Here is a 27807-nt window from a genome sequence, read left to right on the forward strand (position 1 = left end):
CAAGAAAGATGCTTGCTATGAACAGTTCATGACAGGTGACGTCATTTATGACCATTGATATGGTACACTTGTTATGATAGAACAGATCAATTGGTCAGTCTTTTGTCTGAAATAAGCAAGCCTTCAATTTGTCCAAGTATTTTAATTGGCTTGCAAATAGATATTATATTTCTTTAAAATGCTACAGCGCCGACAACCTATACACTGTCACAAAAACGTTACAGCGCCGACAGCCTTCACACTGTCACAAAAATGCTACAGCGCCGACAACCTATACACTGTCACAAAAATGCTACAGCGCCGACGGCCTTCACACTGTCACAAAAATGTTACAGCGCCGACGGCCTTCACACTGTCACAAAAATGTTACAGCGCCGACAGCCTTCACACTGTCACAAAAATGCTACAGCGCCGACAACCTATACACTGTCACAAAAATGTTACAGCGCCGACGGCCTTCACACTGTCACAAAAATGTTACAGCGCCGACAGCCTTCACACTGTCACAAAAATGCATAGAATTGCATCCGTGGCAAAACTTACTTATTAACACCAACAAATGAGAAAAATGATGACAGTTATTCCACCAGAGTGTCATGTCGTGTTGACCTTTGATTGACAGACGAGTCGATATTCACCAATAGGTATATTGCCTACGTGTATATGAAACAGTTTAAAAAGATACCCGAGACTTTTTGCATGGACTAATCAGTCACGAGGGCTAAATTATCGGGTCGGTTAGTACAGGTGTATCTTTAATTATAAAAAAAAATCGGGTCGGTTAGTACAGGTGTATCTTTAATTATAAAAAAAAATCGGGTCGGTTAGTACAGGTGTATCTTTAATTATAAAAAAAAATCGGGTCGGTTAGTACAGGTGTATCTTTAATTATAAACATAGTCGTTTTTTGGTGGTGTGTCACACCAATTTTAATAATAATGTTGTAGGGGTTTGTCTCCCTTGGTATGATTTTTGCTTCAAATTCAATTTTTACGGTTGACCTGGGGTCTATGAATGGTAAATAGCATGGTTTTATAAAGGAACCAATGAAAATTTAGCTTACAGTTGACTTCAGTAACCTATATATTGTTTCCAAAACCAAATTTCATTGATGAAAAAAAATATTTTCTAATTTTAGTTGGCCCTGCTAGGTGTGATGCTAACGTGTGCATTTTTTCTTTGTTGTTCATTTTGTATCTGCATATTTTTTTCGGCAAAGCCGTCTAATATTCTGTTGGCCCCGAATATGACGCGACAGGAGTCAAGATGAAGTATGTGATTGGTCAATGTAGCGGTAAATGCAAAATGCAGATATGCAGTTAAAACCGAAACAAAGTTACGATTGAATACAAGCTTAATAAGTGGATGTATCATTTCAAATGACACATTAATAAAATTATATTCACGATTCAAATGAAGTCTTATCATCACTTAAAATGATTCAAACTGATCTAATTTTGCCAACCGTGCTGAAACACATTAGTTCGTTAATTTATTTCACCAGCAGTTTTACATTATAACCACCAGCATTAAAGCTATGCCGTTTATCTTTTTTAAAGATATTTCTTGTTTCTTCCTATTATATATGTAAATATACATTTTCCATTCTCCCTTTATTTTTTACATTCCATTATTGCCGTCATCCTTCTTATCAAATTGAATTACTCGAGTATAGACACAGACAACGTTCAAAGAGATAATCCAACAACCAAGCACGTTCGAATTGTTTAAAATGTTAATAATGAAAATATGTAAATACGATTTGTAACCTTAATTAATTAATATCATTTAACCTATTAACATGTTTATACATACAATTGAAGTCAAAAAATACCATTTGAAGCCTAAACCTTTGGAGGGTGGTAATAACATAAAGTATTTAACTTTGGGTATTGTATGAATTCTTGATTCTCTATTATAATTACTCTTGGTCAGCACTGTAGCATCTTTAAGAATTGTAATTCATATTCTAACCTTGTTGTAAACTAAAATGTATATTATGTTGTAAAGAACGTTCAAATAATTATTATTTTTAACAATGTAATTTAACTATTACATTACTTTTTAGTCATATTGAGGTTAAATCGAAATGTTCATTTCACTTGCTGATAAACCCATAAAAAGTCATTAAATCCTCGCTTCTCTCGAAGGACTACCGTTGTCATATCAAAAGTCGCTCTCTAAAACATTGACTAAATTCTAAATCTGTTGGACAAACTGATCAAATATCTTACCGGACATCCATGCGACACATGCCAATAGGAGAAGCTTGGGAGTCAACATTCTGTGTAAACGAAAGCGGATCTTATTACCCAAGCTTGCTGTGAACAGATCTTTGGCACCAAGCTTGCTGTGAACAGATCTTTGGCACCAAGCTTGCTGTGAGCGTATCTTTGGCACCAAGCTTGCTGTGAGCGTATCTTTGGCACCAAGCTTGCTGTGTGCGGATCCTTTAGTGTAATAAAGTCGAACCTGCGTTTAAGTACTGTACTGGACGTGTCCTAAATGTTGTTAAGTAATTATCAATTATTAGGAAACGAAAAGTTACGCAATGCGCTATAGGCGATCGGTTATTACAATGAACCATTTACCTGTTAACGAGAAGACAGTTATAGTCCAACATTATCACTTACGCCTCATGCTAGATATTTCAATATTTAATGGATATATTCTTAAATAAACACCAAATTTATTTCTTAAAAACATCTTAACATTAAACGAAAATTAAACTGTTGTAAAATCAATTGCGATCGTTACTTATAAAAATATTTTGACTATATGGCTGTAGGTTCAAGCGAAATTAAAAAAAAAAAATAGGGGGATTTTCGTAGACAAAGCTGCCAAGCAAAACTAATTATATATCTACACAAACAAAGGGTAATAATATACGAATACACAAAATATTACACTCTCTATGGGTGTCAGAGAGATGATTTGGTTTTCTTTACTGAGGACACGAAATCGACCAAATAGACATTTAGCTTAAATTTTATTTTATTTGTGATTCAATACAACATGTAGTACAGCAACATAAATGAAAATGATCGGATTCAGAAACAAGTACAGTGTACTTATATTAATCTGTCTCCATAAGTTGTAACATATTGGCAAAATGACGGTACTGACAAAGTGGACTACATTAATTAATACAGGTAGTGAGGGGGTGCGGGGGAGGGGAGGAAAGCGTGTGGGGTTGAGAAGAGGAAACTGTTACATGGATTTACCGATAGGATTATTTTGTTAATATATATATATATATAAATATATTTGCACATGTATTAACCAAAATAATTGTATTACAACCTTACAACCTTATATCGGTAACCAGGTCTGCGGTATGGAATCGTATGGTGTTTTCGGTACGTATAGATATTGCGCATATAAAAAAGCACACATTATAATGTGATGTTAGACATGTACCAGTGACTCTAGAATCTTTTAGAGTGTGTAATAAATGTTTGAACAATATCAAAGATATTTTCGTTATACTGGTCTGGCATATCAGGGTTACCATATATTCTACCATGTTTGCTATGCAACGCCAGTTTTGATTGGTTTAAAACCATGTATTATTTTCCAATAATACACGCTCGTGCCAATAATACACGCTCGTGAGTCACGGCTGTTACACTTTTATATATCTAAAATTCACCCGTTTCATAAAAGGTTACTGTAGTCGAGTGGGCTAATGGGTTAGTCTTTCAATACATTGTTATCACGACGCGAGTTCGAATCCTATGGAGGCCCCCCTCTTTTTTTCTTTTTCTTTTTTTTTTCTTTTTTTTTTTTTTAATTTTCAAAATCAATGCCATATGATAGATGCTTTTGATCGTAGTACTGTATTGCCTGTATATTTCATCAACAAATAATGCAATACTCAAGAAATAAGGTTTTCCCGGGGTTTCTTTGCTGTTTTTCTATTAGAAAGAGGTCGATCTCAGAACTAAACAGTACATGGTAGAATAGAAATAATCAACTTTGACTCGTGTATTATTGCAGGATATACAACTCGGACTCGGATATTTTGCAATTTTAATTAATAACTCAGGCCTGCGGCCTTCGTTATCAATTTAATTGCAAAATATCCTCGTCCTCGTTGTATATCCTGCAATAATACACGAATCATCGTTAATTATTTCTTAAATAGAATGTTAACATTGTAGTCGGGAGGTAAGTTTCTAAAACATTGAATTCTGATGTGCTGGTAGTTTGGACAGTGAAGAAGAAAGTGCTCTGTAGTTTCGTCAGATAAGTTGCATGAACACAGGGGACTGTTAACTAGATTGTGTATATCTAAATGACTGTTCAGAGAACTACAATGCATCCTGAGTCGTGCGTGGTGAATCTGACTGTGTCTAGTTTTACAACGATAGTAATATAAGGGTACGGTTTCAGTGCCAGCATTGATGAATTTTTTAAGATTAATAATGAAGGTGTTAGTTTTTATGACCTCCGGGAGTGCGTTCGACAGAACAACAGAAGAGGGAAAGAAAGAGTCTTTGAAGAGATTAGTTTGTCAGGGAATAAGTTTGAAGGAGTCGGCACTTCTTGTGTTGTAGGAGTGGATATTGGAGTGGCGAGCTGGAAGCGAGTTTGTTAAGTAGGTAGGACATTGGTCATGAACCATCTGATGAAATTTAATAATTTTATGTTTTCTTCTTCTGTTAACAAGAGTATCCAAACCAGAAGTTTTGTAGCCCCGGTAATTATCCTAGCAGCTTCAAGTTGAATACTCTCCAATAATTACTTTGGCCTAATGTTATATTGTCCCAGACAATGTCTCCATATTCTAGTAAAGGTTTAATAAATGAACAGTATAAAGTTTGAAGGGATTTCCGATCAATGCTAAATTTGAGATTTCTAAGGACAGCAAGTTTTTTAGAGGCTTTACTTATAATGTGCTGTAAATGATCAGTCCAGTTTCCGTTAGCTGAGAGTGTGATACCTAGATGTATGTGTGAAGTGACTTCCGTAAGTATGGTATTATTCATGAATAGGGAGGGGTGGATCGGTTTGTTCGTTTTTTTTGCTTACGATCATTGTTAGAGTTTTAGAAGGGCTAAAGTTAACAAGCCATATTTTAGACCATTCGTTAATTTTACTAAGGTTATCATTTAACAGGTTAGCGCTAAGATGTGGAGATTCAACGATGACATACAGAGATGTGTCATCAGCAAACAGTTTTATGGCACACCTAATGTTATTAACAATGTCATTTATGAAAATTAAGAAAAATAGTGGGCCAAGGATTGAACCTTGCGGAACACCCGCTGTAATATAGGCTAAATTGGATTGCTTACCGTTGATAACTACACTGGCAACGATTAAAAGAGATTTCCAGTTATTCCGAAGGATTTTAATTTGGATAGTAGGCCTCGATGCCAAACCCGGTCAAACGCCTTGCTTATGTCACAGAATATCAATCTGATTTCGTTACCCTTATCAAGATTAGAGAAAATATCCTGGGAAATTGATAGAAGTTGATTGATGGTAGAATCACCAGATCTGAAGCCAGATTTGTACGGGGTTAGAAGTGATTTATCGATAAGGAAATTGTAGACATATTTATATACACATCTTTCCATTAATTTGCCAATAATAGACAATAAAGATATTGGACGGTAGTTACTGATAACAGAGGGGTCATCTTTTTTAAAAACATGTGTGACATGTGCTTTTCTCCAGGGAGACGGAAATGTAGATGAGGTAAGTGACAGGTTAAACAATAGTTGTAGAGGGTAACTTAAAATATCGGCGGCTTCCTTTATCAATCGAGGACTTATCAAGTCAGGACCAGCCGCCTTTCTGGTGTTTAGAGAGTGTATTGCGTCGAGAACGTCTTGTCGAGAGATAACAATGTAAGTAAGGGTGTGAGGAGGTTGAAATAGGTTAGGAGGGTGAATATTTGTGTCATTAATGGTTGATTGAGAGAAGAAATTGTTGAATGCATCAGCTTTTTCCAGATCGTCATATATAATGCTATTGTTTACAGTGATAGGGGGAATTGAGCTTTTTTTAAAAAGAGTTAGTCATGAAGTTATTTACAATTTTCCACCAATCCCTTGCACTAGTGTTAGTATTATTGTTTAACTTATTATAGAGTTTATTAAAGTAATTACTTTTGGATTTACGAATAGCATTAACACATAGATTTCGGAGTTTTCTAAAATTAGCCCAATCGTCTTCATTTCCAGATCGTTTAGCTTTACGATGTAGGTATTTTCTTTTGCGTATCATTCACCTTACCATGTTGGTTAACCATGCAGGAGAATTATTTCTTACGGTTATAGTCTTGAATTGTATACACTTTTGGCTGTACTGAGTATAATATCGGTAAGTTGGTTTGTGCTTTTGCCAATGTCAGCATAAAAAAAATATAGTGTCTCAGTCGATTTGAGAAAGTCTATCTCTATAATCATTGTAGTCACCATGGTCGTATAGCCATATACTGCGTTTAAAACATTTTTGGGTAGGTTTAGATATATTGATACTACCATAAATAGGACAGTGGTATCTCGAAGGTTGGTCGAGAAAGCTTTCGCCAACATGACAAATGTTAACTAATGATGGATCGGTAGCACATACTATATCAAGGAGGGAGGAGGAGGATTCAGTGAAGAAGGTGGGGCTCGCGACGCTCTGCGTGAGGTTTAAAGTAGTTAGTAAGTTACGAAGATGTGTGGAGTGGTTGCTATCGCTTAAGAGATTTGCATTGAAATCGCCAGTAATTATAATATTGGAAATTCCAGTGTTAAATGCAAGTTCAATGGAATGGGCAATGTGATCCCAGCAAGAGACAGGGGCGTTTGGGGGTCTATAAAACGTTACATATAAAGTAGGTTTTCCAGCTAAATTAAGTTCTAGCCATACGCATTCAATAGAGGGTAGCTCTAGATCGGGTCTACGTTTTGACGATAAGTTGTTACTGACATATACAGACACTCCCCCTCCTTGTCTATTTGGTCTACAGTAACAATAAGGAGAAGAGAACCCGGGAAAGTCGGAGTCTGAAGCAGTATCATCGGGAGTGAGCCAGGTTTCAGAAAACGATAGAATATCGAGATTGTATAGTTCGCTATAGAGTACACAAATGTATGTCGTATTTCTGCTTAATACTCTGTACGTTAAGGTGAACAAAAGCGTACTTAGCTTCATTAAACAATGTTGTAAAATTGGACGAACATGAAGAGATGGATGATAAATCGGACTCGGACTCTTGGGGCCCAGGATTACATTCAATATCGCCACAGAGAAGGAGCAGCAGCTTGATTAATAGAAAAGAGATACATAAGTTAGAAGAAGGAGATAGAACATTCTTTACTACATTTGGAACATGTCTGAAACTGTAATAGAAGTAAATGGTTCAGTTTATTTGCAACTCGTAGCGTGTGAATTAGGAATCGTAATACTTGTAACATAACTAGTAGATATAAAATGTCGATAATTACAGACCTGGTGATGTAAGTGGAAAAGCATGATGGGGAATAAGCGCGATTATAGAAAAGACCTATCCGGACACAATACAAACTATGGCAAATAGGCATTCAGGTTACTGAGGATGGCCCTAAGAGAAGTATGAGTGTATTTAGTGTCTGGATAGGATAAGAAATGTAGTAATCGGCACGATTAGTATTTATGAAGAATGCATAAACAGTTTCTGTGCTAGGAATGTGACAGGGGGGTAATTATTGTGCAGGGAGAAAGTGGATACAGTTGGGAAGGAGGGTAAAATAATACGGAATACGTAAATGACGGAAATTGGTTCCATCATACGATTCGGAGAGGGGACCTGCATGAAGGGGAATGATACATAATAAGACAAAATCCGTTGTACATATAACTGTGCTAGGCTATTACATTTACATTACTGGGTGGTTGAGAATTAATTTCCGAATTCTAGAGGCATTTATCTCAAATTACAATCCATTTAATTACCGCATAATTTAACTATATTTCATTTAATTAATACTGGACGATATGCATAAAGCGCTCCAGATAAATAACAGCAAATTATTGATGCTTGACCACCCTTAAAGGTATTCGCAAAATGATTGGTCAGACGAAAAAACAAAACTGCATTTCATCAGAAAACAATTGAATCAATGATACTTATATAAACGCTATTGTATAACCATGCGTGCAAGCATGCTCACACATAACCACATGTACTCTGAAGAAAGCATGAATAAGGTTTACTAATGGTGTATCTTGTACGCTATATTATGACTAAAATTAAATATCTATACAAATATATAAACCCATACAATGTTTATATGTAGCCACTGGTATATAGACATTTGTACGAATAAACGATTTCAACAGATACTACATATTAACTAGGTGAAGAGCTTAGTACGTATACGCAGTCTAGTATTCTTAAATGGTAAAGTAAAACTAATTAAAATCTGGTAACTACAAGTTTATATCCAGATATCACTGATCCCAGATATAGGTACTTCGCAAGGGCTACAGCATTGTAAATTTGCACAAATAACCAATATACAAAAATTACTATTTGCAAATAAAATATATATTATGATACACATATATTCACATTTGCACACATACTCACATGTACAGTTATTATTACGTAGTTATATGTATATATTTTAATATGTAAATAGCATAGTAGGTATAAGGTACGATATATGTTATACGATATATTTGGTATGAATGGACACACAGACATTTGAGACATTTGAGTTCAACGACTGCAATAGCCTGTATTCGTGTGCATGTTGGTAAACAATACAATGCCCGGAAAATTGACATAATTATGCGATTTTTTTAATCAATATTTAATATCAATAGTCATGTTATCGATTATCCTGTGTGTTTTTTAGTTTAGTTTAGTTTTTTTTTTTTTTTTAAAGCATGCTTATATTTTACGAAGTATATTTCTTGTTCGAATGGAACCTGAAACAAATTTGCTTTATATTTTTGAGTCGCCATTTGCATACGACAGCGTCATGAAATGTCCTCACTCTGCAGTCACATATATGTGTAGTGCAAATCAACCGTAGGTATCCGACAATGGCCTTGACCTTTCATACTTAAAAGGAAAAAGGGGAAATGCAGTAGCATACTTTTGTCCCAAAGTTAGAACAGAATCCTTGTATGACCAACTTTCGTCCATTTGCTGAAATCAGGACAAACAGAAAGAAATGTAGATCAGGAATAAATCTGTCATCACATCAGCTCAGCTACAATAGGGAAAGTGGAATGTATACCAAACGGGCATAGCTTACTTCAGACATGTGTATCTAATGTATAGTCATTATAGTTATGGAAGACAGTTTGATCCAGTATTACATTAATTCCATTGTGTTCAGGTTTAGTAATCAAATTACATTTGTAATTATAAAAGTTCTAATAATACTTAACTGAAAATTGCGAAACGATTTGCGCGTTATACTACATGTATTATCTAAATAGTTTAACTTTTTATTCTGGTTTATAGTGTCAACAATGTCCAAGTGTTAGCACATTGTAAAGTATTCTTCTTAATATTGTTTATTTATGCAACACAACTCTCATGAGGATCACACATTATGTAAGTAAATAAGGATATCTGATTAAATTAACTATTACAACCATACACATATTGTATATAGTGTACAATAAACTTTTAACCGATGTGATCATCGCCATGTTAGTGCGTGCGTAAACACCTAACACAAACAAGCTATCTTTCAGGCTTACAGAAGGAAGGAATTTGATTGAAATGAGAAAGAAAGGACAAAACTTTGGGAGTCTTTCCAACCAGTAGTTTATTTGTGTCAACGCCAAAATTAAAAAAAAAAAACAAAAACAAAAAAACTTTGAGAGCTAACATCAGAAACTCAAACCTTATACCGATTTTAAAACGCACTTTTAACTACCAAAATGATGAAGATAAAATGGAACTTTTAACTCCCAAAATGATTAAGATGAAAAAAATGAAATGTCAGTTTCATCACCCACATAACAATCATGCTATTTTGATAGTCTCTCGCAAATGATGTCCTGTATATGCAGAATTCCCTAAAATGTGACCTGGCGACAGCCGAATATATAACCTCATGACCTTTAAACCCCGTATGCAAATGAGGAATCTGGACAGGCGAAGGGACCAATTAAAGAAAATAGTGTCCTGAAGGAGGAATGCGACGATATTTTCAAAGGTTATTGTGTTTTGGATGTAAAATTCGCAGTAAAGCCCCAGTCACACCGGACCTACGACCAGGTTACGACCTAGTTGCGACCGAAGAAAATCGGAATCGCAGGGAAATCGTAGCATGAGCGCACGACTAGTCGCAGTGGTCGTGGGTGATCGCACGCGCTAAATCAGTCGCAGCAAGGTCGATGGTCATACTCAAAACTTCTGACCTGCGATTCTAAATCGCAAGTGGTCGCAGAACGGTCGTACCACCAGTCGCACATGAACGCAGGACCAGTCGTGCATGATCGCGGGCCAAGTAGTCGCAAATTGGTCGTGCTACTGGTCGTGCCACTCTACGATTGGTGGTACCACCGATCGTACGACCTCACAATTGGTCGTACGATCAGTCACGACCTGTCCCGAGTGTTTGCACGACCTTACGATCGGTCGCACCACCAGTCTTTACCTCGCAAACCACTTTCCTGGGTACAGGTAACAAAATGGCGGATATACAAGCATCTTTTTTCCGCGGCCTTTCTTCGGAGGCATATTATTGATGTATTCGTCTGTACTGCGAGGTCACAACTGATACTAAAATGGTACAAGTCTTTTTATATGATCGATCGACTGTCTGCGATTGGCTCCGACTGATCGTGCGAGCAGTCACAGGTTGCCACGACTGATCGCACGATTGCCTACGATTGCCTTCGATTGCCTACGATTGATCTTGCGATCAATCTTCTCCAATCGTAAGTCATTGCGCGACTAAGCGCACCACCAATCGTACGATGACCTACCACCAGTCGTAGGACCAATCGCAGTATGCAATTTAATTTTAATTTAATTTTCATATTTAGTTTCAATAGTCATAGCTTATTTTTGTCATAATAGTCAGTTACATAGAGGTTACACAACGAGTGGTTGTTGGATATGGAACTTATTTCACACGAGTAAGTTATTTTTTAAAAGTTACAAAAGACACGAGCTTTAGCGAGTGTTTTTTGCAACTTTTAAAAAATAACTTACTCGTGTGAAATAAATTCCATATCCAACAATCACGAGTCGTGTGACCTGTTTCTACCACAATGATATCGGCTTGAATCAAAGGGAAACGTGGCCACGTATAATTTCGCGTATGCAAATAAAGTGTACCGGTGACGTCCGGGACCCGATGATGTGACGTCATTAGATTATTGATGACGTCAATAACAATTGCAGCTTGGGTCAAAGTTCACCGTGTTAGCCAATCGAAATGCGTACAGAGTTTATACCACGTGTGGTATAAAACGATTGTTAATCAACAGCTGTAATGATTAACTGATGGTCTGAGAGTTGAATAACACAGGGTATTGTGGTAGAAATAGAGGTTACACAACGAGTGGTTGTTGGATATGGAATTTATTTCACACGAGTAAGTTATTTTTAAAAGTTACAAAAGACACGAGCTTTAGCGAGTGTTTTTTGCAACTTTTAAAAAATAACTTACGAGTGTGAAATAAATTCCATATCCAACAATCACGAGTCGTGTGACCTGTTTCTACCACAATAATATCGGCTTGAATCAAAGGGAAACGTGGCCAAGTATAATTTCGCGTATGCAAATAAAGTGTACCGGTGACGTCCGGGACCCGATGATGTGACGTCATTAGATTATTGATGACGTCAATAACAATTGCAGCTTGGGTCAAAGTTCACCGTGTTAGCCAATCGAAATGCGTACAGAGTTTATACCACGTGTGGTATAAACAGATTGTTAATCAACAGCTGTAATGATTAACTGATGGTCTGAGAGTTGAATAACACAGGGTATTGTGGTAGAAATAGAGGTTACACAACGAGTGCTTGTTGGATATGGAATTTATTTCACACGAGTAAGTTATTTTTTAAAAGTTACAAAAGACACGAGCTTTAGCGAGTGTTTTTTGCAACTTTTAAAAAATAACTTACGAGTGTGAAATAAATTCCATATCCAACAATTTCGAGTCGTGTGACCTGTTTCTACCACAATAATATCGGCTTGAATCAAAGGGAAACGTGGCCAAGTATAATTTTCGCGTATGCAAATAAAGTGTACCGGTGACGTCCGGGACCCGGTGATGTGACGTCATTAGATTATTGATGACGTCAATAACAATTGCAGCTTGGGTCAAAGTTCGCCGTGTTAGGCAATCGAAATGCGTACAGAGTTTATACCACGTGTGGTATAAAACGATTGTTAATCAACAGCTGTAATGATTAACTGATGGTCTGAGAGTTGAATAACACAGGGTATTGTGGTAGAAAACAGCTGATGGTACGCACTTCTTTAGACTTGAAATGTAATAGATATCGCATACAACATTTGGGGAACCTTTTGGGGGAACCTTTTGGGGGAACATTTTGGTGGATATTTATTTCCATACGGTTGTCTTGTCGTAAAACAATAGACTCGTTATTAAAGGATCGCTTAGTTGCTGGACTGATTTTTTCTCATAGCCGTTGGCCCCGGATATGACGCGACAGGTGGCGTTACTGGTCAAAATGAGGTATGTGATTGGTCAATGTAGCGGTAAATGCAAAATGCAGATATGCAGTTAAACACAATGCAGCGGTAATTAAGATTGAATGTAAGCTGAATAAGTAGATTATCTTTTAAAATGACACGTTAATAAAATTATATTCCTGATTTAAATGCTGTCTTGTTATTACCAAAAATGATTCAAACTGATATAGTTTTGTTATCCGTGCTGAAACACAATAGTTCGTTAATATATTTCACCATCAGTTTTACATAATAACCACTAGCATTAAAACTAAGCCGTTTATCTTTTAAAGATATATCTTGTATTAACTTGGTCTCGTGTGGTGTATTAGACGTCGGGACTTCCCAACACATCAAGAGCTACATCAAGTTTTGGATTTTCCCAAATACGTGTTTTATTTCATCATTGAAGTGTAAAAGTTGAGCATGTAATCCATGTGCACGTGGCGAGTGTGTATGGTTCCATATGTTACATGTGTGTAGATCGAGTGAGAGATTGTGTGCGTGTATTGGTCAAATGGTAGTTTCCTTAAGGTGTAAATTACATGAAGTGGTACCATATTCTTGTTCTTTGTTAACTGTCAATCGAGTCGTCCATATTGTTTCTACCCTAAACTGTAGCCAGAAGCGATGTGCCGATTGGCTAACTCCTTCTTTCTTATCTTATCTCGCGTTGGCTGTCGTTTTTACTTTAAGAGAACAGCGTACATGTATTCTCTTCATTTAGTAGTAGCTCTCTAAACTGACGCTAAATCATTCACTCTTCCTTTTCTAACGGCCTGTCTTAAGGTGGTCAGTGTCTGAATGTGACGTGTGAATTCGTCACGGGAGAATCCAAGTAGCTGACCCTTTGTATAAAATTTCCCGGCGGTGGAGGTAAAAAACCTCGTCGTTTTCCTGCCATTCTATTATATTTATTATAACAAAATATACAAATAATAAGTGTGAGTTAATTATTTGTACATTAGTGGCCATGCGCATCGAACCTCAGTCAAGAATCTGGGTTTTGGCTATACGACCAAGGTCACTCGATCGCTACACACTGTACCACTGACATTGTCACCTGGGAGACGTCCACGGTACCACTGACATTGTCACCTGGGAGACGTCCACGGTACCACGGACATTGTCACCTGGGAGACGTCCACGGTACCACTGACATTGTCACCTGGGAGACGTCCACGGTACCACGGACATTGTCACCTGGGAGACGTCCACGGTACCACTGACATTGTCAACTTGGAGACGTCCACGGTACCACGGACATTGTCAACTGGGAGACGTCCACGGTACCACTGACATTGTCAACTGGGAGACGTCCACGGTACCACGGATATTGTCAACTGGGAGACGTCCACGGTACCACGGACATTGTCAACTTGGAGATGTCCACGGTACCACTGACATTGTCAACTGGGAGACGTCCATGGTACCACTGACATTGTCAACTGGGAGACGTCCACGGTACCACTGACATTGTCAACTTGGAGACGTCCACGGTACCACTGACATTGTCAACTGGGAGACGTCCACGGTACCACGGACATTGTCAACTGGGAGACGTCCACGGTACCACTGACATTGTCACCTGGGAGACGTCCACGGTACCACTGACATTGTCACCTGGGAGACGTCCACGGTACCACTGACATTTTCAACTTGGAGACGTCCACGGTACCACGGACATTGTCAACTGGGAGACGTCCACGGTACCACTGACATTGTCAACTGGGAGACGTCCACGGTACCACGGACATTGTCAACTTGGAGACGTACACGGTACCACTGACATTGTCAACTGGGAGACGTCCACGGTACCACGGACATTGTCAACTGGGAGACGTCCACGGTACCACTGACATTGTCAACTGGGAGACGTCCACGGTACCACGGACATTGTCAACTGGGAGACGTCCACGGTACCACTGACATTGTCAACTGGGAGACGTCCACGGTACCACGGACATTGTCAACTGGGAGACGTCCACGGTACCACTGACATTGTCAACTGGGAGACGTCCACGGTACCACGGACATTGTCAACTGGGAGACGTCCACGGTACCACGGACATTGTCAACTGGGAGACGTCCACGGTACCACTGACATTGTCAACTGGGAGACGTCCACGGTACCACTGACATTGTCAACTGGGAGACGTCCACGGTACCACTGACATTGTCAACTGGGAGACGTCCACGGTACCACGGACATTGTCAACTGGGAGACGTCCACGGTACCACTGACATTGTCACCTGGGAGACGTCCACGGTACCACGGACATTGTCAACTGGGAGACGTCCACGGTACCACTGACATTGTCAACTGGGAGACGTCCACGGTACCACTGACATTGTCAACTTGGAGACGTCCACGGTACCCCTGACATTGTCAACTGGGAGACGTCCACGGTACCACTGACATTGTCACCTGGGAGACGTCCACGGTACCACTGACATTGTCAACTGGGAGACGTCCACGGTACCACGGACATTGTCACCTGGGAGACGTCCACGGTACCACTGACATTGTCAACTGGGAGACGTCCACGGTACCACGGACATTGTCAACTGGGAGACGTCCACGGTACCACGGACATTGTCAACTGGGAGACGTCCACGGTACCACGGACATTGTCACCTGGGAGACGTCCACGGTACCACGGACATTGTCAACTGGGAGACGTCCACGGTACCACGGACATTGTCAACTTGGAGACGTCCACGGTACCACGGACATTGTCAACTGGGAGACGTCCACGGTACCACTGGCATTGTCAACTGGGAGACGTCCACGGTACCACTGACATTGTCAACTGGGAGACGTCCACGGTACCACGGACATTGTCACCTGGGAGACGTCCACGGTACCACTGACATTTTCAACTTGGAGACGTCCACGGTACCACTGACATTGTCAACTGGGAGACGTCCACGGTACCACTGACATTGTCAACTGGGAGACGTCCACGGTACCACTGACATTGTCAGCTGGGAGATGTCCACGGTACCACTGACATTGTCAACTGGGAGATGTCCACTGTACCACGGACATTGTCAACTGGGAGATGTCCACGGTACCACTGACATTGTCAACTGGGAGACGTCCACGGTACCACGGACATTGTCAACTTGGAGACGTCCACGGTACCACTGACATTGTCAACTTGGAGACGTCCACGGTACCACTGACATTGTCAACTGGGAGACGTCCACTGTACCACTGACATTGTCAACTTGGAGATGTCCACGGTACCACGGACATTGTCAACTGGGAGACGTCCACGGTACCACTGACATTGTCAACTGGGAGATGTCCACGGTACCACGGACATTGTCAACTTGGAGACGTCCACGGTACCACTGACATTGTCACCTGGGAGACGTCCACGGTACCACTGACATTGTCAACTTGGAGACGTCCACGGTACCACGGACATGATCAACTTGGAGATGTCCACGGTACCACGGACATTGTCAACTGGGAGACGTCCACGGTACCACTGACATTGTCAACTGGGAGACGTCCACGGTACCACGGACATTGTCAACTGGGAGACGTCCACGGTACCACGGACATTGTCAACTGGGAGACGTCCACGGTACCACGGACATTGTCACCTGGGAGACGTCCACGGTACCACGGACATTGTCAACTGGGAGACGTCCACGGTACCACGGACATTGTCAACTTGGAGACGTCCACGGTACCACGGACATTGTCAACTGGGAGACGTCCACGGTACCACTGGCATTGTCAACTGGGAGACGTCCACGGTACCACGGACATTGTCAACTGGGAGACGTCCACGGTACCACGGACATTGTCAACTGGGAGACGTCCACGGTACCACGGACATTGTCAACTGGGAGACGTCCACGGTACCACTGACATTGTCAACTGGGAGACGTACACGGTACCACGGACATTGTCAACTTGGAGACGTCCACGGTACCACTGACATTGTCAACTGGGAGACGTCCACGGTACCACTGACATTGTCACCTGGGAGACGTCCACGGTACCACTGACATTGTCAACTTGGAGACGTCCACGGTACCACGGACATGGTCAACTTGGAGATGTCCACGGTACCACGGACATTGTCAACTGGGAGACGTCCACGGTACCACTGACATTGTCAACTGGGAGACGTCCACGGTACCACGGACATTGTCACCTGGGAGACGTCCACGGTACCACGGACATTGTCAACTGGGAGACGTCCACGGTACCACTGACATTGTCAACTGGGAGACGTCCATTGTACCACTGACATTGTCAACTGGGAGACGTCCATTGTACCACTGACATTGTCAACTGGGGGACGTCCACTGTACCACTGACCTTGTCAACTGGTGGACGTCTACGAGACCATGTCGATGCCTCCTCGATACTATCCACTTTATTTTTGTAACTTTCGACAAATGATAGAAATATCAACAGTGACCCATTTGTATTAAGAGACAGAAGCCCCTTGGAACGGACATTCAGCTTTAAAATCTAATGAAAGGACACGCCTTGTGGATAAATTTGAAAATCGTAGCTTGAGACATTTCTTTGTGAGAGTAATTTCGATAGTGTACCGACGGAGTCACAGAAAACGTCATGCTATATTAATGAGGTTAAAGCACATACAAAATTGTACAATGATTACTCGAAATAACACGGAAACAAATAAAACCGAAAATCAGTTTATTGAATGGTCAACATTGCTGGTAGTACAAGGAATACTGATGAAACGTTGGTCGGGGTCTTGGCAATATCCACATTACAGTACGCAATTCGCGTCCACGACGTGGTTGCATACCTTGAGCGAAACATCATAGTGGGTCGTGGCTGGACAATCCATGGCCCATTTGTGTTCGTTGGAACACATGTAGAATTTGCTACAGTCACCTGGGTAGGCATAGTTACCACTCGGGCGTCCCACACAAGAGAAAGGGGGAGGGTTGTCTATAATATCAAACATATATGATAATGATTAAACATGTATGAACCGCTGGAGAGTTAAAGGCAAATTATCTGTAATTCAAAGTTACATAGGATTAGTTATTTCACAACTGTAACTATCTAAAGTGTTATAGAAGAAGATCACAGATTAATTCACTTAGTAATTCATGATATAGCACACTTGTGAAGGTAATTTTATCATCAAAGTCACATTCGAGGTCTGTCAATATCTGTAAGAATCTAGATGCAAAGTTTGTAGTCTCGCGAACAAAACAAGAAACGAACACACACTCCGATACCACAAAACAAACCATGGCAATGATTGGTCAAATGTGTTAAATGTTATTTGCATCGTCATCCTTCTCGGTTACACAGATAGTGATGACGTTATGTTTACATTTACACTGCAGCCCCACTTTATGACTTTACCAAACTCACTTGAAGGTAACGAATCAATCACTTCCAAATATTTGTTATGACGTCATTTTCATAGTGACGACATAATTGTCACGTCGGCGATAACGAAAGATTGCTGTTGAAAAGGCTGTTTTGTCTTTGACGATCATAATTTGTCCATTCATCGTCGGAGCAAAATTCCTGGATATAGTCTTTAAAATTCGTTTTCAAATGTAAGTGTAAGCATTGAACTGCTTTCAGTTGGAAGTTATGAGCTGATGAATGCCAACTGGACACCGGCAAATTTATGGTTACACAGACATTGATAACGTAATAATAAGGCACCATTTGTGTAGTCATCTTTACGGTTACTCAGACATTAATGACGTTACGTAACAATATCAAAGATTGTCAAGTAAGTTGAATGACATTATAAGGTATCATAAGAATTGCAACTATTGTATTTTCAGAAAAAAGAAGAAAAGAAACAATGCAAAAATCAATTATTGTTTAAAATGCGACTTGCTGTGAGGGCTTTTCTATACTTTCTTCACAACACGTCCGTCCCTTATATGTCTACGTACGTACATGTGTCTATCTACATGTGTCTATGTACATGTGTCTATCTCCACGTGTCTATCTACATGTGTCTATCTCCATGTGTCTATTTACATGTGTCTATCTACACGTGTTTATCTACATGTGTCTATCTACATGTGTCTATCTACACGTGTTTATCTACATGTGTCTATCTACACGTGTCTATCTACATGTGTCTATGTACATGTGTCTATCTACATGTGTCTATCTACATGTGTCTATCTCCATGTGTCTATTTACATGTGTCTATCTACATGTGTATATCTACATATGTCTATCTCCATGTGTCTATCTTCATGTGTCTACCTTCATGTGTATATCTACATGTGTCTATCTACATGAGTCTATCTACATATGTCTATCTACATGTGTCTATCTACACGTGTCTATCTACATGTGTCTATCTACATGTGTCTATCTACATGAGTCTATCTACATATGTCTATCTCCATGTGTCTATCTACACGTGTCTACCTTCATGTGTATATCTACATGTGTCTATCTACATGAGTCTATCTACATATGTCTATCTACATGTGTCTATCTACACGTGTCTATCTACATGTGTATATCTACATGTGTCTATCTACACGTGTCTATCTACACGTGTCTATCTACATGTGTCTATCTACATGTGTATATCTCCATGTGTCTATCTACATGTGTGTATCTACATGTGTCTATATACATGTGTCTATCTACATGTGTCTATCTACACATGTGTCTATCTACATGTGTCTATCTACCTGTGTCTATCTACATGTGTCTATCTACATGTGTCTATCTACCTGTGTCTATCTACCTGTGTCTATCTACCTGTGTCTATCTACATGTGTCTATCTACATGTGTCTATCTACACGTGTTTATCTACACGTGTCTATCTACATGTGTCTATCTACATGTGTCTATCTACATGAGTCTATCTACATATGTCTATCTCCATGTGTCTATCTACATGTGTCTATCTACACGTGTTTATCTACACGTGTCTATCTACATGTGTCTATCTACATGTGTCTATCTACATGAGTCTATCTACATGTGTCTATCTCCATGTGTCTATCTTCATGTGTCTACATGTGTCTATCTTCATGTGTCTACATGTGTCTATCTACACGTGTCTATCTACACGTGTTTATCTACACGTGTCTATCTACATGTGTCTATCTACATGTGTCTATCTACCTGTGTCTATCTACATGTGTCTATCTACATGTGTCTATCTACATGTGTCTATCTACATGTGTCTATCTACATGTGTCTATCTACATGTGTCTATCTACACGTGTCTATCTACATGTGTCTATCTACATGTGTCTATCTACACGTGTCTATCTACATATGTCTATCTACATGTGTCTATCTACATATGTCTATCTACATGTGTCTATCTACATATGTCTATCTCCATGTGTCTATCTTCATGTGTCTACCTTCATGTGTATACCTTCATGTGTATATCTCCATGTGTCTATCTACATGTGTCTATCTACATGTGTCTATATACATGTGTCTATCTACATGTGTCTATCTACACGTGTTTATCTACATGTGTCTATCTCCATGTGTCTATATACAGGTGTCTATCTACATGTGTCTATCTACAGGTGTCTATCTTCATGTGTCTATCTCCATGTGTTTATCTACATGTGTCTATCTACACGTGTCTATCTACATGTGTCTATCTACATGTGTCTATCTACACGTGTCTATCTACATGTGTCTATCTACATGTGTCTATCTACATGAGTCTATCTACATATGTCTATCTCCATGTGTCTATCTTCATGTGTCTACCTACATATGTCTATCTACATGTGTCTATCTTCATGTGTCTACCTACATGTGTCTATCTATGTGTGTCTATCTCCATGTGTCTATCTCCATGTGTCTATCTACATGTGTCTATCTACATGTGTCTATATACATGTGTCTATCTACATGTGTCTATCTACACATGTGTCTATCTACATGTGTCTATCTACACGTGTGTCTATCTACATGTGTCTATCTACATGTGTCTATCTCCATGTGTCTATCTTCATGTGTCTATCTTCATGTGTCTACCTTCATGTGTATACCTTCATGTGTCTATCTCCATGTGTCTATCTACATGTGTCTATCTACATGTGTCTATCTACATGTGTCTATCTACATGTGTCTATCTCCATGTGTCTATCTCCATGTATCTATCTACATGTGTCTATCTACACGTGTCTATCTACATGTGTCTATCTACATGTGTCTATCTACATGTGTCTATCTACATGTGTCTATCTACATGTGTCTATCTACACGTGTCTATCTACATGTGTCTATCTACACGTGTCTATCTATATGTGTCTATCTACATGTGTCTATCTACATGTGTCTATCTACATGTGTCTATCTACATGTGTCTATCTATACGTGTCTATCTACACGTGTCTATCTACACGTGTCTATCTACATGTGTCTATCTACATGTGTCTACCTACACATGTCTATCTACATGTGTCTATCTACATGTGTCTATCTACATGTGTCTATCTACACGTGTCTATCTACATGTGTCTATCTACACGTGTTTATCTACATGTGTCTATCTACATGTGTCTATCTATCTACATGTGTCTATCTCAATGTGTCTATCTACACGTGTATATCTACATGTGTCTATATACATGTGTCTATCTACATGTGTCTATCTACATGTGTCTATCTACATGTGTCTATCTTCATGTGTTTATCTACACGTGTATATCTACATGTGTCTATCTATCTACATGTGTCTATCTCAATGTGTCTATCTACACGTGTATATCTACATGTGTCTATCTACATGTGTCTATCTACATGTGTCTATCTTCATGTGTTTATCTACATGTGTCTATCTACATGTGTCTATCTACATGTGTCTATCTACATGTGTCTATCTACATGTGTCTACCGCTATGTGTCTATCTACATGTGTCTATGTACATGTGTCTATCTACAAGTGTCTATCTACATGTGTCTATCTACACGTGTCTATCTTCATGTGTCTACCTTCATGTGTATACCTTCATGTGTCTATCTACATGTGTCTATCTACATGTGTCTATCTACATATATCTATATCCATGTGTCTATCTCCATGTGTCTATCTCCATGTGTCTATCTACATATATCTATATCCATGTGTCTATCTCCATGTGTCTATCTCCATGTGTCTATCTACATATATCTATATCCATGTGTCTATCTCCATGTGTCTATCTCCATGTGTTTATCTACATGTGTCTATCTACATGTGTCTATCTTCATGTGTCTATCTCCATGTGTTTATCTACATGTGTCTATCTACACGTGTTTATCTACATGTGTCTATCTCCATGTGTCTATATACACGTGTCTATCTACATGTGTCTATCTAAAGGTGTCTATCTCCATGTGTCTATCTCCATGTGTCTATCTACACGTGTCTATACACATGTGTCTATCTCCATGTGTCTATCTACACGTGTCTATACACATGTGTCTTTCTACATGTGTCTACATGTGTCTATCTACATATATCTATATCCATGTGTCTATCTACATGTGTCTATCTCCATGTGTCTATCTACATGTGTCTATCTTCATGTGTCTCTCTCCATGTGTCTACATGTGTCTATCTACATGTGTCTATCTACACGTGTCTATACACATGTGTCTTTCTACATGTGTCTACATGTGTCTATATACATGTGTATATCTACATGTGTATATCTACAGGTGTCTATCTCCATGTGTCTATCTCCATGTGTCTATCTACACGTGTCTATACACATGTGTCTATCTCCATGTGTCTATCTACACGTGTCTATACACATGTGTCTTTCTACATGTGTCTACATGTGTCTTTCTACATATATCTATATCCATGTGTTTATCAAGACAAGATGGGTTGTCATGGAAGTTGAATGAGTTAAATTGAGAACATTGTTGTCATTATACTCACTACAAGCAGCATCGTCGCTGACGTATTCACAGCGTTTCAGGCCGTCATGCCACACGAGGTTTACTGGACAATCAAACACGTGGGCCATTCCATTGCTGCACTTGATGTGCTCACCACAGCTGTTGGGATGTTTGTAATCACCGTTCGATTTTGCACTGCAAAATCCTGTAAATGAGAAACCATGACTCGAGTAGAAAACAATAGATATCGGGTATTTGGCTAACGACAAGATAACATTAAAATAAAGGCTGAAACTGTAGACCTCCTAAATGGATGACATGGCATAGACTAGTTTTCTCCGCTAGGCTGCGTTTTTAATGTGAAATCAAACAGAGAGAATAAAAATCCGAAATTATAAACGTTTCTGTTTATAATGTGTACAGGTAGATACACAAAACTGGTTCCAGCGACACTCCGACATCGCGTTGTCTTTCCGGACTTTCCGGAAATGTATCTGGAGGAATACCACCGAATATCACGGTGGAATACTTTATAAGAAATGTTCTACAAGTCTCCCATGTCTAATCTAAACGAAGTTAAACGTCATCTATATAGAAGAAGAATATTGAATTTTAAAAACGAGAAAATTTCTTCAAATTTGCACAACGCAAGTCATGTAATATACCAAAATGTTTTTTCTGGACCTGTAGTTTCTCAAATCATCAATGATTTACTGTAGATGCTGACAATTTTCTATGGAGTAACTATGTGGTGATGTGTAGTTGGGAATAATTTTAAGTCACAAATTTAATCAAAAAAAAAAAAAAAAAAAAAATAAAAAAAATAAATAAATAAATAAAATTTAAAAAAAAGACAACAAAATCAAAAAACAACCCTCCCCCCACCAAGAACACCCCCCACCACCATCCCCCCCCCCCCCCCCCCCCCCCGTCCTACTTTAATATTATAAAGAATGATGTATTTTCCTAACATTTATCAAAATGCTACTGCAAATTTAGTTAATTATGTTGGTACTCCTACCTGTTTTCATCCAATTAATTAAGATTACTTACACAAACTTTAAAGGAGCTAAACACATCCGTGTAATATCCGAAAATAAGGTAATTCGAACATCGAACAGGTAGGAAGATGTGGGGAGACATATTTTGAACCAAGGGACAACAAATGGGGAAAATTATTTTCAATGGCTATAAATAAGAATTTTCCATCTTATAAAAGTTCATTGTACTAACAAATTGTATTGCTTGCATGAACTAATGAAGTAATATGGACCCTTATACCTTCATTTTTTTTTTACAATTTACTCTACTTAGGCTGTCAAATTTTTGAAGTTGAGAATTTAATCACATCAAACATCTAAATTTCATATCAACGATACAATATTGCGACTATGTACAATTTCTGGCTTAATCAGACAAAAAAAATCCGATTGAAATTGAGCTCTTGTTAATACAAAAATGGAATGTAAAGCTGTAACAAATGAAACGTTATTCTTTTCATACTTTATATTCGCTCCGCTTGGTATACACGTTCCGTATTTTTAACATCTGAAGCTGTCATGTTCTTAATAGGTTAATAAAAGCGGTGGGAATGATATAGGAAAGTGTTTCGTGGCAAATTATTATCAACTTGTTAAATAGTTATTGAACTATTATCGCATATTTCTCTCCGGAACTTGCACATTGTCGGATGGCGTCAGAACAAAATATTGCGCGAGAACTTTTGCAAGCCGAAGTAGGTTATATATTGGAACTGTTCAGCTCCTGTTCTGTTTTACAGTTATACGATTGCACATAACTTTTCATTGGAGTATTGTTGAAGCTTTTCAACTTGTGTTTATATAGGTGTATAAAAATGTGTTAACATTTATCAAATGAAAGTGTGTAGCGTTATAAAACTAGATCGCCAATGATAACAATGTCCGCGTGCAATTGGTTAAGAAAGCTGGACTGTTAACATACTCACCACCCGGAGCTGGCACAGCCATCACGTGACCTGTAAAAAAGAATAGTTAGATATTATAATAGACTATTTTCAAACATCTTACTCATTGTTTTCGAGGACAAAAGTTTATACAATAATATATTTTATCCAAATAAGGACATAATTAAAGCTTAGAAATAGCATCGCTTAGCGGAACAACCTACGCCCTATACATGTACATACATATATGTAATTGTAACAAAGAAAAATATACATTATTGAATAAAAATGAATTCAAATATGTAAATGAAACGTTAATTGTGTAATAAAAATAATAAGTACAGATTTCTAAGGTATGAAAGCCGAGAGTTTAAAAGTAGTTGAAAATTGAGCAAGAGGACTACAGTAAGGAACAGCAAGAACCAAACTCTCTCTCTCTCTCTCTCTCTCTCTCTCTCTCTCTCTCTCTCTCTCTCTCTCTCTCTCTCTCTCTCTCATATGTAAATATATGTCATCTTGTAAAATAAATGTATTATATGTATGTAAAATTATATAGAGAAAGGGCTTAATATAAGTTTGATAACTTGTGCCCAATTCCCATGTATATATTAAGATACAATAAAATATGTTTAAATCAAAAACCAAAAACTGAAATAAACAAAGGGAAATAACTTACACAAAAACCAAGTTAAATCAAAATGCCTTTTGGATTTAACAGTTAAACGTCTAGACTATGGTTATTATATGGTGTTCAATAAGACACAGAGAGAACAAAAAAGTAAAAAGCAGAAAGGGAGGAAGGGGTCAGATAAAGATTTTATTTGTTTCAATAGGTACAGAAAATCACTCTAGTATTATAGGGAAAATTCCATGTCTGAACGCGTCAAATCGTTGATTCAGACAATTCTGCGACAGCGAGATGTAATTTTACGGTCCATCAAAACTTTTGAAAAAACATATTCTAATGTTGCATTGTCCAAGACTTTTAATTGTTTTTCAAATAAGTATTACAGATTATGAGCATTGCAAGTAACATTAAATAATTTTGAAGCAAAGAGCAGTGTGATTAAATTTAAGATGTACAAACTTCAGCATTATGATGAATTTTGAATAAAATACTAAATAATATTTCATTTTATAAGCACTGCAATCAACTCTAAGATATATACATTATTTACCGACACGATATTTAACTCGCGTGCTTTTTTATATATGTATTTTTTCTAGAAATTTTAAAATTTAATTTTTGATCACAGTAATTAACATTTTTTAAGTAACGTAATTAACTTAATAAAAAGCCCAACTTACTTATAGTTATTGGTATAATTACAAAGCGCTTTCAAAACATATACTAATACTAGAAAATAAACATGTTAAGTCTAGAAATGTTAAAACTTACCGCACATCCATGATACACACGCGAACAGGAGAAGCTTGGGAGTCATCATTGTGTTTCAATGGAGTCGGTACCAAACTTGCTGTGAGCTGATGATTTAGTGTAATAAACTCTGGCCTGGGTTTATATAGACACAGCCTGGGTCCTGAACCTTGGTGTCCACGTAGTTATTGTTTCATTAACATTGAAATGGACAATTGCGCTATCGGCATCAATTTTGCTGCTCTAAAATGCAACCTATTAGTGGGTATTGTAATTGTTCAGTCCAACGACTTGTCTGATCTAATACACATCAAATATAACAATCATATTACATGTTTATCATATAACAGGCCTGCCATACCATGAAATACACCTATATCTTAGGCCACGTGTTATATATCATTATTGTGACGTCATAAGTGTATGACGTCACAGTAAATCTATAATGTCGCATGGTTGTGTGCATAGAATAATAGAATCTTTCACCCCCATGGGGGAGAGACAGGGGAATCTTAACCCGAGGGGAAGATTCTTAAGTTGCCAAACACGAGGCTTGCCGAGTGTTAGGCAGCTTAATAATCTTACCCCGAGGGTTGAGATTCCCCTGTCTCACTTCCATGGGGGTGAATGATTATTTTTCTCTTACCCTGTTTACCCTCTTATGTATCTAATATTGACGTTACATAAATGCAAGAAAATGTTGACGTGACGTGATTGAATTGTCGACGTGACGTCATTGTACTGTTGCCGTGACGTCATGGTATTGTTGACGTAACGAAATACAATTGTTGAGAACGTGAGAGGAGCACGTGTAGCTTGTCGTTTCCCTAGGGTGAGATAAGAAAATCTCAACCCGGTAAAACTGCGGATATTCCTGTCCAGGATAAGAGAAAAGGCCATCCGTCCTCAAATAGAAACAATGATTCTGAGAGTTTTCAACTTCATCTTTAAAAAGTGTGAAAAAATGTGATCAACAGAATCTTACACTCGTGGTGATGTCTTACAGATTGATCAGCTCATTTTTCAAATATATAAACATTATACGGCTTTCATCCATCAATTCAAAAATAAAAACAAATTAATAGAATCTACTTTCATCGTACCCATGTAATGTTGTATTGGCAATGCGATTATAGCTTTAAAGACAGTTTGGTCAAGTTTGTTAACCTTTTTATCATTTCACAAATGTCGTACCGGCCAATGTTAATTTATATCGTACGGGCCAATGTTAATTTATGTCGTACGGGCCAATGTTAATTTATATCGTACCGGCCAATGTTAATTTATATCGTACCGGTCAATGTTAATTTATACCGTACGGGCCAATGTTAATTTATACCGTACGGGCCAATGTTAATTTATATCGTACCGGCCAATGTTAATTTATATCGTACCGGCCAATGTTAATCTATATCGTACCGGCCAATGTTAATTTATATCGTACCGGCCAATGTTAATTTATATCGTACCGGCCAATGTTAATTTATATCGTACCGGCCAATGTTAATTTATATCGTACCGGCCAATGTTAATTTTTATTATACCTCAGACTTGTATCACAGCTTCTGATTAGTGAAAACCATGTCACGTGATTAAAAACATTCGTTATGTCACCCTCTCGTGAGCCCTCCAAAATCGTTATGTCACCCTCTCGTGAGCCCCAACTCGGAACTCTCTTCCGTAACGTCTTCAATAGTAGTCGAATCAGAGAAGTTCCGAGTATTCTGCTTGACAACAACAATGGCTGCCGGCGGACGCTATCGTCTGCCAACAGAGGAGGAATTGGCGAAATTATTGCAGGAAAAGGATTCTAAAAACACCAAAAGGGTCATCAATGTGGCCGTGGATTCCTTTAGACATTTCCTATCTGCAACAGGTAGGCCTAGACCAAAGGATTGTGAAAACTTCGACGTCCATACATTGAAAGTTCAACTGGGAGAATTTTATACCGGGTCCAGAAAGACGATGGGGTAC

At 38.5% G+C, this 27807-nt stretch overlaps 1 protein-coding gene across 1 annotated transcript; it reads right to left on the reverse strand.

Moving 5' to 3' along the window:
- Positions 1-17338: 17338 nt before the first annotated feature.
- On the reverse strand, positions 17339-25985 carry LOC117341230 (peritrophin-1-like). Its single transcript, XM_033903087.1, has 4 exons — positions 25855-25985; positions 24498-24527; positions 22572-22736; positions 17339-17616 (listed from the first exon to the last, which is right to left on the reverse strand). Exons 1-4 carry the CDS (start codon positions 25901-25903, stop codon positions 17432-17434), a joined length of 429 nt encoding a protein of 142 aa, XP_033758978.1. The 5' UTR covers positions 25904-25985; the 3' UTR covers positions 17339-17431.
- Between the last annotated feature and the right edge of the window lie 1822 nt (positions 25986-27807).

The sequence above is a fragment of the Pecten maximus genome, chromosome 13 (assembly GCF_902652985.1).
Source record: "Pecten maximus chromosome 13, xPecMax1.1, whole genome shotgun sequence".
Classification (NCBI taxonomy): domain Eukaryota; kingdom Metazoa; phylum Mollusca; class Bivalvia; order Pectinida; family Pectinidae; genus Pecten; species Pecten maximus.